The sequence below is a fragment of the Euleptes europaea genome, chromosome 5, assembly GCF_029931775.1.
Source record: "Euleptes europaea isolate rEulEur1 chromosome 5, rEulEur1.hap1, whole genome shotgun sequence".
NCBI lineage: Eukaryota > Metazoa > Chordata > Lepidosauria > Squamata > Sphaerodactylidae > Euleptes > Euleptes europaea.
Genome location: NC_079316.1, coordinates 88,954,281 through 88,973,838, shown reverse-complemented (window position 1 = coordinate 88,973,838; position 19,558 = coordinate 88,954,281). Strand labels below are relative to the sequence as shown.

Sequence of the window (19,558 nt, the reverse complement as noted above, 5' to 3'; positions counted from 1 at the left end):
TGTAGGAGGGTGGTCAAATATTTAGCTAATTCATATGTTGGGGAACCAATGGCACTCACGATGGGTCGGAGTGGAACGGAATCCTTATGACAAAGGCAATGCCACAGTGATCATGAAAACAGAAGAATACAAAAAGAAGATTGAGGAACTTCTGGACCCTGCCACATACAAAAAACTAAAACGAGATCCAACTTGCAAAATTACCAGGAAAACTAGCATTCTGATCAAGAATTCCACTCTTCATCCCGACACACACAGAAAACTATGCAAGACTGAAGCACAACCACCACGATTATATGGACTACCTAAAATTCATAAGGATTCCGTTCCACTCCGACCCATCGTGAGTGCCATTGGTTCCCCAACATATGAATTAGCTAAATATTTGACCACCCTCCTACAGGACCACATTGGAAAAACCACTTCTTACATCAAAGATTCAACTCACTTCATCAACAAAATCAGTCCGTTAAGACTCAATCCAAAGGATATATTAATCAGTTTTGATGTTGTATCCCTCTTTACCAAGGTTCCAGTTAAAGACACAATCTCATTGATTAACCAGATTTTTCCAGAAGATATAACAGCCTTATTTCACCATTGTTTGACAACAAGTTATTTCCTATGGGATCAAGAATTTTATGAACAGATTGATGGAGTAGCTATGGGAAGTCCACTCAGTCCAGTAATAGCAAACTTTTACATGGAATATTTTGAAAAGACAGCATTAGAATCAGCACCTTACAAACCTACAGTCTGGTTCAGGTTCGTAGATGATACATTTACCATTTGGAGCCATGGTGAAGAAAAATTAATGGACTTTCTAAATCATCTTAATAATATCCATCCAAACATTCAGTTTACCATGGAAAAGGAAATTGAGGGTAAACTCCCATTTCTTGATACCCTTGTCATCCGTAAATCAAACCTTCAGTTAGGTCACAAGGTCTACCGGAAACCAACTCACACAGATCGCTACTTACACAAAAACTCCAACCACCACCCCCGACAGAAAAGAGGAATAATCAAAACATTAATGGACCGTGCAAGACGGATCTGTGAACCACAGTTTCTCAAGGAAGAAACTAACCATCTAAATCACGCACTGCTAGCAAACGGCTACTCCAAGAATGAAATCAGAAGGGCCATTGAACCAAACAAAAATCAGAAAACTCAAGAAAAACAGTCTCCCATAGGAAAGGTATTCTTGCCATTTATTGAAGGAGTCACTGATAGGATGGAGAAACTTTTGAAAAAACATAACCTACAAACAGTGTTTAAACCCACCAAGAAAATACAACAAATGCTACGATCAGCAAAAGACAAAAGAGACCCCCTCACCTCTGCAGGAGTATATCGTATACCTTGCAGCTGTGGAGAAGTTTACATCGGGACCACAAAACGCAGCATACAAACAAGGATAAAAGAACATGAAAGATACTGCAGACTTGGCCAACCTGAGAAATCAGCAGTGGCTGAACATGGACTGACACAAACAGGACACAGGGTCTTATTCCAAGACACTGAAAGACTGGACAGTTCTACCAACTATTTTGTCAGATTGCACAGAGAAGCCATTGAAATTCACAAACATCAGCACAACTTTAACAGAAAAGAGGAGAGTTTAAGAATGAATAAGGCTTGGCTTCCTGCCCTGAAAAACCTCCAGACAAAGACAACATTCAACAATAGCCATACAGATTAGTTTTGGATTACACACATTAACAGATCACTTCAGGATACAATGGTTCCATATTAACATACCATATCCTCATTAGCACATTATCTTGATACTTACAGGACAATACTTTTGCAGGACAATACTCAGCTCAAACCCAACCCCTTTCTGACTATATATTACTCTTTCTACACCCTTGACACTGAGAGACACTGTCCTTCAGTGTTACTACTCTGAAGATGCCTGCCACAGTTGCTGGCGAAACGTCAGGAAAGAAAATTCCAAGACCACGGTTACACAGCCCGGATAACCTACAAGAACCAATGAACTCTGACCGTGAAAGCCTTCGACAATATCCATTTAATGTATTTCTGATAAAACAAGAGAATACACTGTTCAAGAATTACAGCTTGTAAGTGATGTCTGCTGTTCATAACTCTGAGCATACCTAGGTGTACAGAATGAAGGTTCCATTTAAATCTCTGTAACTTATTCCAAGTCCGTACATTTAAGATTTGACATTCTGTCTAATTGAAGACATTCGATTTAGTTGTCTTCCAAACACTGCCCTCTGCTGGACATGAAGTCATTTGGTACCATACAAATTAGCCGTCATTACCCAATATAATGGGATTTACTGAATGACTGAAGAATGGGGAACTGATGAAGGAAGTGAGAACTAATTATGAGACTTTTGTGGCATTATCTAGAAATATTTTCTCCGTGTTTACACTGCAGAGAAAATGCTGGGGGGTAGTCTGTGAGTTTTAAACGAACGGCCAACATTAAACATTATCATCATGAATATTCTGATTTCAGCATGGAAGTCACATATAAAATGTCTAACAGGCTGCCAGTGTCATCCTAAGGATATTTTCCTTGGAGTAAGCCCCATTAGTAGATCTGAGTAAGATTCTGAGTATGCCTGTTTAGGATTGCTCTCCTCAGTAACCTTGTTCTAGCCTGTAAAATCTTTCTCCTAATAAATATTTTTTAAACCTCTCTCTCGTTTTTTGTTAGATCAGGAAATGTTATTACAGTCTGAAAAATAAAATCAACCCATTTTCAGTCAACTCCATTTGGCTGAACTCCAAACAACTCCAATTGTTTTGACAAATTTCCTCACAGATCCAGCAAATCTTGTAGCCCTATAAATTGTCTAGCTAAGTTAGAAACAAGGAGAACCCTGATCAGATTCTCCCCACATATCAGGGTTTTGGAAATCATTAATTCAAAGGGTTGCCCTTAAGTCAGAAGCGATGTGATGGCACTTAAACACACACACACTAGTGCTGGAGTAGAGACATTTCATCAGTGCAGGCTCCCCTTCCCCAGAGGCTTTCCTCCTTGGAACAAATACCAAGTACAGGAGAAAGGCACACAGAACCAAAGAATCATAGAATTGTAGCGATGGAAGGGACCACTAGGGTCATCTAGTCCAACCCCCTACACAATGCAGGAAATTCACAACTACCTCCCTCCCACTCGCCCAGTGACTCTGACTTCATGCTCAGAAGAGGGCGAAAAGCCCTCCAGGATCCTTGGCCAATCTGGTCTCGAGGAAAGTTGCTTCCTGACCTGAAACTGGCGATCGGCATTATCCTGGGCATGTAAGAAAGAGCAACGAGAGCCAAACACTGGCGCAACCCTTCCTGCCCTCCCTCTCATGATCTGCCTAAGTTCAAAGAATCAGCATTGCTTGCAGATGGCCATTTAGCCTCTATTTAAAACCCTCCAAAAAATGAGAGCCCACCACCTCTTGAATAAGCCTGATCCACTGAGGAACCACTCAAACTGTCAGAAAGTTCTTCCTAATGTTTAACCAAAAACTCCTTTGATTTAATTTCAACCCACTGGTTCTGGTCTGACCTTCTAGGGCAGTGATTCCCAACCTTTCTGGACCACTGCCCCCTTGGTTCCACAAACTCAACCCCAGCGCCCTCTACCCTATCCAACAACACAGATGAAGGGGCCCACCTCTAGCACCCCCTGCTGCCCCCTTGCCTCTTGGTACCCCCTAGGTAACCCCACCACCCCAGGGGGTGGTACTGCCCACTTTGGGAACCACTGTTCTAGGGTAACAGAAAACAACTCAGAACCTTCCTCTATGAAAGCAGTTCAAGTACTTGAAGATGGTTATCATATCACCTCTCAGTCATCTCCTCTCCAGGCTAAACATACTGAGCTCCTTCAACCTTTCCTTATAGTATTTGGTCTCCAGACCCCTCACCATCTTTGTTGCCCTCCTCTGGACATGTTCCAACTTGTCTACATCCTTCTTAAATTGTGGTGCCCAAAACGTTTGATGATTTTCACTGAAAAAATTGTGCAGGGTAAAAGCTCCCCCAACCCAGAACTGCTGTGACCCAAATCAGAACCCCTTTAAAGCTGTTTTTAATTAATAAAAGGAAGATCTGATATCATATCTCACTGAATCTTCTTTTGATTGACTTGTTTCAGCTGGAAAGGAAATAAACTGCTAGAGGTTTTGGCCATTCAGATAGTGGAAAGTTGTTTCTCTATGGATCTATTCCTAGGTTTTATATATCTGACATGTCACTGTTCTAATAGAATTTTCTGAATTTGCTCCTCAAGATATTGAGAAAGCATCAAATGGAATCTTATTGTTAAAAAAAGTCTTAACTCAAGAAAAATAAAATTAAATCACAAAAATAGCTCTCAAGAATATGATAGTTTTAATAAAGCAAATATACAGTGAGAAAAAAGAAATCCAAGCCAACTACTTTTGATTTTTTTAAATTGTTTTTAATCCAGTATTTTAAATTCTGGGGACTGATATCAGGTGCCTGCCTTTTAACTCTGCACTGATACATCCAATTATTTTTAGATTTATCCTTTTTTCCAGGAAGCATTTTCCTGGTAATGTATTTTCATCCATTTTAGAGTTTATACTAATACATAAAATATGACATAAGAGCATGAAATTTCATAGCCATAAATCTCACCGCAACTCTTATCCATACTGTAGGTATACCAGGCAGGGTATTAAGTAAAGATCTTCTTTTAAAATCAGAGATATTTCCAGTTATTCTATCTCTGTCAGACCTCAATTTGGGAGAGGACTGTCCCTACATACACTCTAGTCTAAAATATGGCAAGATAAAGTTCCCACTTACATTTCTTGCAAAAAAAAAGGGGGGGGGAAGAATGCGACATTTTTAAAGCTCTCAGCATAGCAGTTGCTAGACAGTAATTCTAAATACCTCTTTCTGAAAATACATCCTCCAAATAATTAGAGTTATAAACTTTTTCCAATTACTTTAGCAATCATATAAGCTCTCATGCTACACAGAGAGGTTCCCAAACTTAACTGTCTTAATTTCAGAAGATATTTAGCAGTCTTCTCTGACAAATCAGCACATAATCTCCCAGTAGCTATCTCAAACCAACATGTATAGATGACAACTGCATCATTAGCAAACAATATAACCAGCAAGGGAAAATAAACAGTATTGTCTAATTTGAGAATCAAATCATTTACAACAAATTAAACAATAAGGAAGCTAAAAGGCATCCCTGTTTAATCACAATTGTTTGGGCTCCATAATTTCAACCACAGTTTATTCCAGCTGCATATAGTTATTTCTTTGTGCCCTGGGTATATTTGTCAATCAGTTGGGACAGTACAAAATGTTGATTTATTATTATCTTCCTTTTCCTGAACCTCTCTATTCTGCTGAAATAATGTTTGAATGAACCATTCATCCATCATATTGTAGGGTGCAGTTCTGAGATAGTGCATAACAAGCTAATTGTGTGCCAATTGTTAGGATTAGACTTATTTCCTTCCCCCCCACCCAATATCAGAATTTTGATACTTCTCTCCCATCTGGCAGGTGTAGCTAAGGACTTCATGGCCACGATGACAACACATGTGGCAGGCCATATGCTTGGCTTGGTGTTTCATGCTGATCAAATGCAGAAAGGTTCAGGAATGGAAGGAAGCTCTATGATTTGTTTGTTATGTTCAGTATTGCCTAGGGGAGGTTTAGATTCACACAGGAATTCAAAATCTCCACAGAGGGCTGAATGGGTGTTCCACCCTGATGAATCTAGATCAGTGGTTCTCAACCTTTTTCTGACTGTGGCCCCCTTCCAACCTTGTTTCCTTCCTGTGGCCCCTTGTCCTACCAGTAGAAAGGTAGCTATTTAAATGTTTTGTTTGTAAATAGCCAAGGAACAAAGAAGCATAAACAGCCACACAAAATGCACACAGTAATTTTCACCTGTGGCCCCCTTGGGATATCCTGGGGGCCCCCGGGGGGCCATATGGCTCCAGATTGATCTAGATAGTTTCCTGATCGCCTTTGGGAAGTACTAGTCCTCTTGTGGGCACTGTGGTGGATTTCTTGTCACGTTGTCCAAGCCAATGAGGCAGCTAGCAGTCATGAGACAAGAGAGAAGACCTGTCCTTGGAAGCTGATATTTTTCTAGTTGGTGACCCAAACCTTCTTGAGCCTTTTGGAATTCCGGGAAAGGGTAGAGGGCAGGCACCACCACAAAGGAGTTGCCATTAGGATTATGTCAATTACAAAATGGCTGCCAAGGGGCGAGCCAACCAAAAAATGCGGGGAGGTTCCAAGCCAAGCATCCTCCTACCACAGGGGCAGCTGCTTCTGAATGGGCACTCTTTGTGGGCACAAAATTTGTTTTAATTTTAATCTTCCCTTTCCAACTGCCAGCTGCCACCAGTCTTCTAGTCAGTAAGTAATATGTTAGATAATATTTGAACTTAACGGAATTCTCAAATAATTACTGCAGTGCTAATTAGGGGTGTGAATGCCAGCGTGGTGTAGTGCTTAAGGTGTCAGACTAGGATCTGGAAAATCCAGCTTCAAATCCCCACTCATGCCATGGAAGCTTGCTGGGTGACCTTCGGCCAGTCACACACTCTTAGCCCTCACCATGGCTAGTATTTGGATGGGAGACCTCCAAGGAATACCAAGGGTGTGACAAGGAGGCAGGAAATGGCAAACCACCTCCGAACATCTCTTGTCTTGAAAACCCTATGGGGTTGCCGTAAGTCAGCTGTGACTTGACGAAAAAACAAAAAATAGAGGTGTGCAAAAAAATCTGTATTTTTCAAATTCTGGTACACTGAACCCAAAAAATGTAGGTTTTCCCAATATTCCCAAATTCCAATACCGATATAGTATTAGGATTCAGGGTTTTGTTCGGGAATCCCAATCTTTTCGAGTCCATTATTCTCTATGGGGAAGCTTTCTGGGTGGCTGGGGGGGGGGGTTGTTTTTGAAGGTACATGCACCAAAATTGCAGCAGAGCTGCTGATGGCTGTACTTTAAATGACCTCCAATTATATAGGCCCCTGAATAGGGTGCCCCCAGCCATCCTCTGTTATTTCTTATGTGGGGTGGGGGAGAAACCTCCAAGCTGCTTCCAGGCAAAAGCCATGCTTACAAGCGGTAATCACTGGTCAAATCATGTCTCCCATGGAAGAACCAATACAACAAGCCCAACAGAACCATTGCAGAACCTAGTAATCCTAGTGGAACCACAAGCCAATGTGCCAAGCCAAACAGAACCAAAATCAAACCAGAGAATCTTTGCAGTGGAAACTCCAGGTAGGGCGGCACTTTTGCAAGCCCCACAGAACCAGTGGCAATGTGTAGAAGCCCAGAAGAACCCAAAGCCACTATGCCAGTGCAAGCCCAACAGAACCAATGTCAAACCAGAGAATATTCATAGTAGAAACTGAATGGGGGCACTTTTTCAAACACAACACAACCAGTTGCAATGTGCACAAGCCCAGCAGTACCAATGTCAAACCAGAGAATCTCCACAGAAGAAACTGAAGGTGAGCACTTTTGCAAGCCCAGCAGAACCAGTGACAATGTACTGATACCCAGCAGAACCCAGGGCCACTGTGGCAGTGCGAGCCTAATGGAACCAATGTTAAACCAGAGAACCTCTGGAGTAGAAACTGAAGGTGGGGGCGCCTTTGCAAGCCCAGCGCCACTCTGGCAGTACAAGCTCAACAGGACTAATGTCAGACTGAAGCATCACAGCAGAACAAATCCAAGCAAGGGATGGGGGTTGTTGCAAGCCTAACAGAACAAATAGCAATGTACAGAATACCCAACAGAACCCAGCGCCACTGTAGCAGTGCAAGATCATCGGGACGAATGTGCACAAGAGAATCACACACAGCAGAACAAATCCAGCAGGGAGGTGGAAGCACTTTTTCAACCCAACAGAACGAATGGCAGTATACACAATGTCCAGCAGAACCCAGTGCCACTGTGGCAGTGCAAATTCAATTGGATTAATGTCAAACCAGAGAAAAACAAATCCAAGCACCAAGCAGTGAGCAACACCTTAAAAACCCTGAAGGGAACAGAAAGCAACTCTTGCAAAGGAAAAAAAACCCCTCTTGAAATGGACAAAGAAACCTGAAACTGAGAGAAGTAGCCTGGCAAGCCAACAGAACTCTCAAAAGAAGCAAAAACAAAGGGGGAAAAAGACAAAAGGAAAAAAGAACAGTCCCCAGGAGCCTGCAAACGCTGGCTCCCAATCTTCCCAGTAAAGCCCAAATATTTCCAGGTTTTTCAGGACCATTTTTTCGGTTTCCCGAAAAATCCTGGATATATTTGGGAGACCCAGTATATACCCAAAACATACTGATAAGGTATTTTTAGGGTGTATTTTCAGCTCAAGTCTATTCAAATGCACACCCCTAGTGTTAATGTTATAAAATTCTATGATTCTATTTCACCACAGAATCTCTGCACTGTTCGCTTCCTGGCCCAATTCAAGGTACCGAACCAATCTAAAAAGCCCTTTGCAGCTTTCGACTGGTATGCCTGAGGAAGCATCTTCTATTCAAGGAGTCATTTGGTTTGATTTAAACGTATTTTACTGGCGATGGACTTGCATGTTTTTCATCCCGAAATTACTTTTTATTTCAGGATAAAATTATTTTCATCCTGAAATTATTTTTACAGCAACAATTCCTGTTATTCTGACATTGCCTCAAGCTTCCACTGGGAAAGAATGACAAGGTATAAATAAAAACCTGTATGCTTATATTAACATTTGCCCTTCCCACTTTAAAGACTGGTTAGTTGTTCGGTGTTAAGGCTCGGATGCGCAGTGTCTATATTAATTTCCACATCTTAATGCGACCTTCATCTTTCTCACAAAACCAAAAGGGAGGGGGAGCTGTCTGCAGTATATTCTGACACATGAGATTACAGCGGTATAAAGAATGGATGAATCGTTGCTATGGTAACTATTCTAGTAAGAGGAAAAGATTCTGTACCATTGCTCAGCAACCAGCAGATATGCTAAGCTCAACACCTGATATTATTCTTTTAAAATATCGTTTTTTTCAACAACAACAAAAAAAACCTGGCTGTTAATTAGCCTTATTTGAATACAGGCATCATTAACTGACTGCTCTGTTCTGAAGCTGAAAGAAGCAGCGGGAACAAACACCCCCTGCTTCTGTTCTGGGCACATATTCAGGTGCCTCTAAGCATCCTGAGAACTCCCCTGCTGCTCTGCACAGCTCTGTATACTTCCTTATTGCACTGTAAAGCACTGGTTTTCAAATATCGCTTTTTCATTACTGATGTGCTTTCTGGCAGCTCCTGCTGTGAGATAAAGTGGTATTGGAACGGCAATACTGACCATGAAATGACTGAGGCATCTGCGGAAGCAATAAGCTTCTTCAACTAACCGGCAGTTGGGTATCTTCAAACCTCTGTTCTACAGCTTAAAGATAAGCATGGGCGGTGGGGGGACAGTGTACTTTACAACCTGAAGTCACTCTTGTATGTCCCACTTCAAGTGACACAATTCTAGGCTTTAAAAAAGAAAGAATCTGATTTTTGATAAATGGAGTGACAAAGCAGATGTGTAGATCTTCTGTCGGGTTTCAAGGAAACCAATTAAAACCCTCATAAATTAGATCACCTCCAAAAAAATGGCTTATTAATATATCTAATTCCAAATGGGGCCATAGTGGATATGACTGATGGATCCACAGAATAGAGCTATGAACAGATGGGGAGGGTTCTCTACAAACCTGGAGGAAGTCCTAGGTTTGCATATAAAATCTGAAATCTAAAAAATACCCCGAAATAATAGAAACGAGGGCTTTAAGAAAAGAATGCCCCTTGAACTCCCAGTGGCCATTTTGGAAGTTTCTAGGGAAACGGAACAATATTGCTGAGCCTTCCAAGCCTGGGACTCTATAAAGCAAAGCTGGGGGAGGGGGAGAGCAGGGATAGACCTGGAGGCCAAAACTGCGCTGGGAAAGGTCCCATCCCTCTCCCCTGTCGTGTCCCCTGATGGAGAAGGAATCACTATTGGCTATTGTCAAACACTACTGAAACACCCCCTCAGTCCTGTACGCTGCATGGGTATTTTCTCCCTGTTAGTCCAGCTAGGCTCTCACCACTGGGCACCCCAGCTGCCTCTCCTCTTGGCAGTACACCATTACAGTTGGCCACCTACTCTGCTGGGTTCACCCTTAGCAATGAGGGTCATACACTTGTCAGGAGTTGCTTTCTCAAGACCAAGACCCAACTATATGGCTGCTTATTCTTATTGCTTGTATTATTTACTCTCAGACTGATAAAATTATTGGAGCCTGGTTCATTAAATCATTTTGATTCTGCTGCTGTATATGCAGGAATCCTGACAGCCATACGCAAAACTCTTCCCAAGACCACCAATTCTCCAAGCGATTTGTATCCTTCAGTTAAGAGAACTGATATGGTAGATAATGATACCAATAACACACCCCACAAACTGCCTAGGAAAAAAAAGGTTCACTGCAGCAGCAAAGAGTATGCTGGGTGACGGGGAAGGTGGTCAGGCAGACTCTTGATGCTAACTTGGCATGTCTTACCCAAGCCTGGCTAGATTAGACGGGAGGAGTCAGCTCTCCCAGATCTGCTCCCATTGATTATGGTGCAGCAGGGGACAGAAATTGCTATCGCGTATTGGGCTTCCATTGCCTTCTTTTCACTTTCTAGCAGTCAGAACTCCAATTTCCTGTTTATGTACATGTTGGTAACACTGGACAATAAAGGTACGCAAACCCTAAGCCTATCTTGCTGCCTATGGTGACCCTATATGAGCTGCTGGAACTGGTGTCAGTCTTGGTGTTGAGTTCCCTGAGGCCATTCGTTCTTGTGGACTAACTAAACGAGATAGGGCTCATTTGACAGGTGAAGATTAGGACTCCCTGACAACTGATGAATTATCTCAAAACAGGGGTCCCCAACATGGTGCCTGTGGGTGCCATCACATCGGCCAACACCTTTCCTGGAGCCCACCAAGTGTTTTTAGAAAGTGGGTGGGGCCAGGTGGGGATGTGCGAGCAAGACTTCTGATTGGCCAGTGTAGGTTTGATTGGCTATGCAGATTTTTTAAAAGGTTGCTTTGGCAGCAGCTGCCACCACAGCACAAGGATCTTCATTGTTTGACTGCAAGTAAGTTCCATCAGCCATTTTGTGTTCCACCTCCTGTAACAGCGAGTTTGTGGCAGCCATTTTGTGCTGAGCCCATCACACTGTCTCAGAATTCCCAATGTGCCCACAGGCTCAAAAAGGTTGGGGACCCTTGATCTCAAAACATCTGAGACGCTGCAAATGTAGGGACAGTCATATACTCAGATGGATTCTCTGTACATTTTTGATTCAGCTGAGCTGAGCTGGGGACTACAGGCAGGGGTGAGTTTAAACTTTGCCTTTTTTAAACGCTGGGAAGCCTAACTAAACTGAGAATTTAATTGAGGTTTGCTGGGAGAGGATTGTGGTTGTTGTGCCAGTGGGTGATTAAGGTTGATTGCTGCCTGAAAGCTTGATTGTTACCTTGTTAAGTGGGGCTGTTGTGATTGGCGCTTGTGTGAGAGAGGTGGGGGCTGTGTGCATTTAAATTCCAAGGCTCCTGATCGCCAGAGGCGTGAGCCGAAGGGCGAGAGCACAAGGGCTCTTGCCCTGTGGCTCTTAGCCTGTGTATCGTGACTGGGGATTTGTAGGGTGAGTATAAAATCTTGTTATCTTGGCAGAGTACCTCGCTCCATCCAGTTGGAGTACCAAGCAACTTGAATATCCCTGTGAATTAGTAGCAGATAGCTGCAGGGCAAGGAACTTTGGCACTCAGTTCTTATCTGGTATAGGAAGAGTGCAAGAGAGTAAAAGGCAGGGTTACAACACCAAAGAATAATATAATAATTAATAAATAAATAAAATACCAGTTATGAAGGTAGAAAGCCAGCAGGGGTCGGGGGGCTATCCAGTGTGCTGCATGGAGTGTCACATGTATGATTATCTGCCTGCTGGACAGAAGTCGTGGGTGTGTGCTTGGTGCGGGGAGCTCCTGGCTCTCAGGAAGTGAGTTCACTTCCTTGAGGCCAAGGTAGCTCAACTGGAGGAGTTGAGGCAGGCAGAGAGAGAGGTGACTAAGGACTCTGGGGATGAAATAGTCATATCCCAGTCCCAAGGTGACGGCAATCTGCCAGTCACGGATGATGGAGCCCTTGGGGAAGGAGGCCATCTCACTGAGGTAGGGGAATGTGGTTCCTTAGAAGGAACCTCTTCCTTGGTGGATGAACAGATATCCTCTCGTACCGAGGATATGCCTCAGAGGGGAGGAGGGCTTCTTGTAGTGGGGAATTCAATCCTTAGGAATGTAGATAGCTGGGTTTCTGGTGGGTGCATGGACCGCAGGGTGACTTGCCTGCCTGGTGCGAAGGTTGCAGACATTACCCATCATATAGGTAGTCTGGTAGATAGTGCTGGGGAGGAGCCAGTGGTTGTGGTGCATGTTGGCACCAACGACGTGGGGAAATGTAATCTGGAGGTCTTGGAATCCAAATTTAGGTTGCTAGGCAGGAGACTAAAAGCCAGGACCTCCAACATAGCTTTCTCAGAAATGTTACCTGTTCCACGTGCAGGACCAGCTAGGCAGGCAGTTGGTGAGTCTCAATGCGTGGATGAGACGGTGGTGCAGGGAAGAGGGCTTTAGATTTGTAAGGAACTGGGCAACATTTTGGGACAAGCCGGGCCTATACAAAAGGGATGGGCTCCACCTGAACCAGGATGGAACCAGACTGCTGGCGCGTAATATAAAAAAGGTGGCAGAGCAGCTTTTAAACTGAACCTGGGGGGAAAGCCGACAGGCGCTGAGAAGCATCCGGTTCGGGCAAACTCAGTGCATACGGACAAAGGGAAAATTGCTTCAGATTGCCCATATAGGAATTACTTAGACATGAAAGGGAATGGGAAAAAAAAGGTGGATAGCCACTTAAAGATGCCCAAAGGCACATGCCGGGCAAGTCGAAAGAGAGAAACAGTGTGGAGGTGTTTCTATGCTAATGCTAGAAGTCTCCATGCAAAAATGGGGGAATTAGAGTGATGGTTTTAAGAGAAAACATAGATATAGTGAGCATTACAGAAACCTGGTGGAGGGGAGAGAACCAGTGGGATACAGTCATCCCTGGTTACAAACTGTATAGAAATGACAGAGAAGGGCGTATTGGAGGGGGTGTTGCTATGTATATCAAGGAAGGCATAGTGTCTAATAAGCTAGAGACCATAAAAAGGGCAGATTCCTTCTCCTGAACAGAGATTTTGGAGAGGGGGAAATGAGGAACTGAGGCAAATAGTGGTAACAAGGCAGGAAGTCCTAGAACGTCTAGACAAACTGCAAACTAACAAGTCAAAGGGACCAGACGGTATTCATCCTAGAGTTCTTCAAGAACTCAGATGGGAAATTGCTGAACTTCTAACAAAGATATGTAATATGTCCCTTCGATCAGCCTCTGTACCAGAGGACTGGAGAATGGCCAATGTAACACCCATTTATAAAAAAGGTTCCAGGGGGGACCCAGGAAATTACAGGCCAGTTAGCTTAATGTCTGTTCCGGGTAAATTAGCGGAAAGTATTATTAAGGATAGAATTGTCAAGCATATAGAAGGGCAAGGTCTGCTGGGCAAAACCCAACATGGCTTCTGTAAGGGTAGGTCCTGTCTCACTATTAGAGTTTTTTGATAGCGTCAATAAGCATGTGGACAGGAATGAGCCTGTGGATATTGTGTATTTGGATTTCCAAAAAGCTTTTGACAAAGTCCCCCACCAAAGACTGCTAAGCAAACTTCATAGTCATGGGATAAGAGGACAAGTCCTCTTATGGATTGAGAGCTGGCTGAAAAATAGGAAGCAGAGAGTAGGAATCAATGGTCAGTTCTCCCAATGGCGGGATGTGAGCAGTGGGGTGCCTCAGGGATCTGTGTTGGGACCGGTACTTTTCAACCTGTTCATCAATGACCTGGAGTTGGGGTTAAACAGTGAAGTAGCCAAGTTTGCAGATGACACCAAATTATTTAGGGCGGTTAAAACAAAATCGGACTGTGAAGAGCTCCAGAAGGATCTCTGCATACTGGAAGAATGGGCATTAAAATGGCAAATGAGATTCAATGTGAGTAAGTGTAAAGTGATGCATATTGGAGCAAAGAATCCCAACTTCACATATACACTGATGGGATCTGTGCTGGCAGCAACAGACCAAGAAAGGGATCTTGGGGTGGTAGTGGATAGCTCAATGAAGATGTCAACCCAGTGTGCGGCTGCTGTAAAAAAGGCAAATTCCACGCTGGCCATAATTAGACGAGGAATCTATCTTCTATCTATATCACTGGTTCCCAACCGGGGGTCCGCGGACCTCCAGGGGTCCGTGAGAACTAAATTAAGGTCCGCGAAACAAAGTTATAAACCCATAATAAATTAATATTTTCAATTAAAAGTTCTCTATTATAAAAATATATATTCAAACATTATTCTAAGTTTAATGTTTAACTAACAGTTATGATTAAAGTTTATTTTCAAATTCTTGGAATTTTTATTTTGAACCTTGGGGTCCCTGCACCGAACAAAAAGTCCTAGTGATCCCTGGTCAAAAAAAGGTTGGGAACCACTGAAGTATATAAATAAAAATGTAAATGTTCGTTTGTTCAAAATCTTAAATCTCCGAAAGTTCTTCACCGATTGCTTTGAAATTTTGACACAACGTTGCATTCGAATACGCGCGTGTTTTTATATACCTATATTATATAGAAGTCACACCTGTGACAGATAAAAACATGCTTTTTTGAAAAACAGCGCCTTCTGTTGGACGTAAAAGCAACACACGCTATCTTCTTAGATGCACCAGGAGGAACTGGTAAAACGTTCCTAATTAGACTGATTCTGGCAGCAATTCGATCCCAAAATGACATAGCCTTAGCTCTTGCGTCGTCCAGAACACCTGTGACATTGCTACCAGGTGGAAAAACTGCTCATTCCGCTTTGAAATTGCCATCGAACATGCAATTCATTGAAACTCCCATGTGCAACATTTCCAAAGCATCCGGCATGGGAAAAGTATTGCAGAAATGCAAACTTATTGTTTGGGATGAATGCACAATGGCGCACAAGAAATCGCTCGAGGCTCTTGATCAATCATTGCAAGATTTGCGTGGAAACATCAGACCATTTGGGAATGCATTAATATTGCTTGCAGGAGATTTCAGACAAACATTACCTGTAATTCCTCGATCGACACCAGCGGATGAAATAAATGCTTGCCTGAAATACTCTACTTTGTGGCGACACGTAAAGACGTTAAAATTAACTACAAATATGCGTGTTGGCTGCAAAACGATCGATCAGCTGAGATATTCTCACATCAATTGCTGGAAATTGGGAACGGAAAGGTCTGACCTCAGGACGAATTTCATTGCCTCCTAACTTCTGCAATTTAGTGACGTCAAAAGAATTGGTTGAAAAAGTATTTCCCAATATTCAAACCAATTATAAGAATCACAATTGGCTGAGTGAACGAGCTATTCTTGCAGCCAAGAACAAAGACATCTACGAACTTAACAATATTATTCAGTCGCACATTCAAAGCGAAGCAGTCACATACAAGTCCGTCGACACTGTTGTGAAAGCAGATAAAGCGGTTAATTATCCAACAGAATTTTTGAATTCACTCGATCTGCCAGGGATGCCACCGCACGTGCTGCAATTGAAAATCGGAGTGCCAATTATCATGTTGCGAAACATCAACCAGCCAAAGCTTTGCAACGGCACGCGGCTTGCAGTAAAAAAATTCATGAGCAACATCGTAGAAGCAACAATCGACAGGACCTTTCAAAGGTGAAGATGTCCTCATTCCTCGCATTCCTATGATTCCAATGGATATGCCATTTCAATTTAAGAGACTGCAATTCCCAATTCGATTGGCGTTTGCAATCACCATCAACAAAGCTCAGGGCCAATCTTTAGAATTGTGCGGTTTAGATCTAGACATGGATTGCTTCTCACATGGACAATTATATGTTGCGTGTTCTAGAGTCGGCAAACCAGACAATCTCTATATCTGCACAATGGAACAAAATATTGTATACCCACAATCATTGTGAAATTAAACATATTAGAAACGTGCACTTTCTCTTTTCTTTCTTTTCTATTTAACCAGACTGGGCCACAGCAATGCGTGGCCGGGTACAGCTAGTAGAGAATAAAACTGCTGATATCATACTGCCTTGTACAAATCTATGGTGAGACCACACTTGGAATACTGTGTACAGTTCTGGTCACCACACCTAAAAAAGGATATTACAGAGCTTGAGAAGGTGCAGGAAAGAGCAACCAAAATGATTAAGGGACTAGAGCAACTGTCCTATGGGGAGCGGTTAAGACGCTTAGGGCTGTTTAGCTTGGAAAGAAGGCGGCTAAGGGGAGACATGATAGAGGTCTATAAAATTATGCATGGTTTTGAGAGAGTGGACAGGGAGAAGTTTTTCTCCCTCTCCCATAATACTAGAACATGAGGTCATCTGCTAAAGCTGGAGAGCGAGAGATTCAAAACAGATAAAAGGAAATATTTTTTCATCCAAAGCATAGTTAAATTGTGGAACTCCCTGCCCCAGGATGTGGTGATGGCTGCCAGCTTGGAGGGCTTTAAGAGGGGAGTGGACATATTCATGGAGGAGAGGGGTATTAATGGTTATTAGTTAGAATGGATACTGGTCATGCTGCATACCTATTCTCTCTAGTATCAGAGGAGCATGCCTATTATTTGGGTGCGGTGGAACACAGGCAGGATGGTGCTGTTGCACTCGTCTTGTTTGTGGCTTCCTAAAGGCACCTGGTTGGCCACTGTGTGAACAGACTGCTGGACTTGATGGGCCTTGGTCTGATCCAGCAGGGCCTTTCTTATGTTCTTATGTACTAACTCCCAATTATGTGGTTAGTTAGTAGGAGAAATGTCTACTGTTCCTTTGTCATATGCTGACCATTACCGAGCAATGTTTAGACTCATTAATACTGTTATTCAGCACCTTTTTAAACTTGAAAATCTATTCAGTGGAAGGGGGATTGGTGGTATTTGTCAGAAGGCTCAGCCAATCAGTGCTGTGCACAACCTTATGCGCTGCACAGAGGAAAAATGGGTTTCGTCTGAGCTTGATAGTGAAGAGAAGGCTGTACATTTAAACAAAATGGAATGAATACAGTTTTGCAGTGGGGCCACTGTTAAAATCATGTACATCTGTCTACCCCCTTAATTCTATTCCATATATTCTTCATCATTTCCTGTTGCTAGAGGAGAAAACCATTCCGGAAACAGTCAGTAGAAAGCCTCATAAGAAGGAAAAGGAAAGATGTGCTTCCACATGGTTAAAGCCTTTATGATACAGCTAACTAATTTCTGTATAAAGTAAGAATTTTTCAGTAGTAGGGTCCTATAGGACAATAAAAACAGAGAAGTAAATATATTAGACAGAACTGGGGAATGGGGAATGAGGAATTAAATATATTCAAAAGTCTAGAGTATTACGTTCTCTTTTATAACACTTTGAAGAGCAAATGATTTGGAATGTCATAGCTTTTGCTATCATCTGAGCAAATACAACCTCTATTCTGCTGCCAGCTGACTAATAAGGTCATTTATAATGTGGCTATAATGTGCTTTAATTATGACTTACAGCTAAAGAAAATAATATTTATTTATATGGCCAATAGCTTCTCAACATATTTAGCATCCTACCCTCTTGCTAATGATGGTTCTACAGTCTTGAGCAAGTCTTGCCACAAGCAACCTATTTTTTGTTGGCTCTGAAAATCTAGGTGAGCTCTTATAGCATTCTGGCTGATAACCTTTTTAAAATTCCAAGTACTATCATGACAACTTACATTTGAACACTTTTCTAACACTTCTTTCTTAAACTGTAGAAGCTTTTCCTGCATTGGAGGTTGGTTGAGGGCAAATGACAAAAAGTGCGTGAAAGGCTGTTTCTTGCGAAAGCTCTCGACGAGAACATCAATCCGGGTTCGAGCTGAAATAACACCATTCCGGTGTTGTCCTGTAATCACTGAAAGTAAAACAAATCAAAACAGATCTTAGCATGGCTATCTACAATCAGAACAGGGTCTATGACAGCTTGCGATGTGTGCCCATGAAGAATTAAGAACAGGGGTTAATTTTCCACTCTACCAATTAAGCAATTTCTAACAAGGTAGTAGCAGCTCCTTGCACAGAATATTAAGGTCAATTTCACCATGAAACCAGGATTCCTCAAGTGTGAAATGGGCTTCCGTGGAGAAGAATATAAATATTTTCAAGAAGACACAAGAGCTACTGGATGTCCATTCCACCAATTTACAGATGTGGGGGTAAAAGGCACATATCTACCCCAGTCACATTAATCTACAGTGAACTCTGCCAGCTGATCTCTCTTGCTTCAACTTCTTAAAGCGCAACTAAGGCAAAATAGCTGATGCTTGAATCCCCCGATCGTACGTTGCCCATGCCTTTAATAATTGGTTTTCACTAACGATATGGCAGGTATATGATGCCCTTGAACACACTGACTGGCTGGCATTAAAGGAAAGAAATGGCATTTTTCAACCAAAATGTGGCTTCTAAATATGAGATGGATTTGTTGCTTGTGAATATTAATGTATTGTTGTTGTTTTGTTGTTTTTTTGCTGTCAAGTCACAGCTGACATGGCGACCCCATAGAGTTGTCAAGGCAAGAGATGCTCAGAGAAGATTTGCTATTGCTTGCCTCTGCATAGCAACCCTGGTATTCCTTGGTGGCCTCCCATCCACCTGGGGCGGCGTCCGGCCAGCCACCCATCAACAGACAAAGCTGGGTGTCATCTGCAAACTGGTGACAACCCAGCCCGAAACTCCTGACTAGCTGGGCAAGGGGGTGCATATAGATGTTAAATAACAACAGGGACAGGATCGCCCCCTGAGGGACTCCACGTACCAAAGGGTAATGTGGAGACATCCTCTCCCCTAGTGCCGCCCTCTGTCCCTGACCCTGGAGAAATGAGATCAGCTATTGCAGGGTTGTCCCATGTATTCCAGTATCAGTGAGGTGCTGGGTCAATAGGTTGTAATCGACTGTATTGAAAGCTGCCGTCAGATCAAGCAATAACAGCAGCGCCGATCCAGCTGTCGCTGGATATCATTTATGAGGGTGACCAATGCCATCTCCGTCCCATGGCCAAGCTGGAAACCAGACTGGAATGGGTCCACAGCCGATGTGCCCTCCGGCTGCCACTCTCTCAACTACCTTACCAAGAAACAAAAGATTCAAGACTGGGTGGTAGTTGGCAGGATAGCTCTGATCCAGAGATGGTTTTTACAAGAGCAGCCTTACCACTGCTTCCTTCAATCCCCCGAGAAAGGTCCCTGAACTCAGTTTGTTTGGAATGGGGCTAGTTTGCAACGGGGGCAAAGAGGGCATCAGGGAGCGATCTCGTCGATGGCTTCAGAGATACGGCTATGCCAGTCCTCTACCAGCACATCTAACGAGTCACCAGGAGGTATTG

General features: G+C 42.9%; 1 protein-coding gene across 1 annotated transcript in view; it reads right to left on the bottom strand.

Moving 5' to 3' along the window:
• ASCC1 (activating signal cointegrator 1 complex subunit 1) overlaps positions 1-19,558 on the bottom strand; it is a 98,091-nt gene that overhangs the window by 62,628 nt on the left and 15,905 nt on the right. Inside the window, exon 4 of the mRNA XM_056850001.1 lies at positions 17,909-18,087. Within this exon, the coding sequence (XP_056705979.1) occupies positions 17,909-18,087 (179 nt within the window). The remainder of the gene's footprint in view (positions 1-17,908; positions 18,088-19,558) is intronic.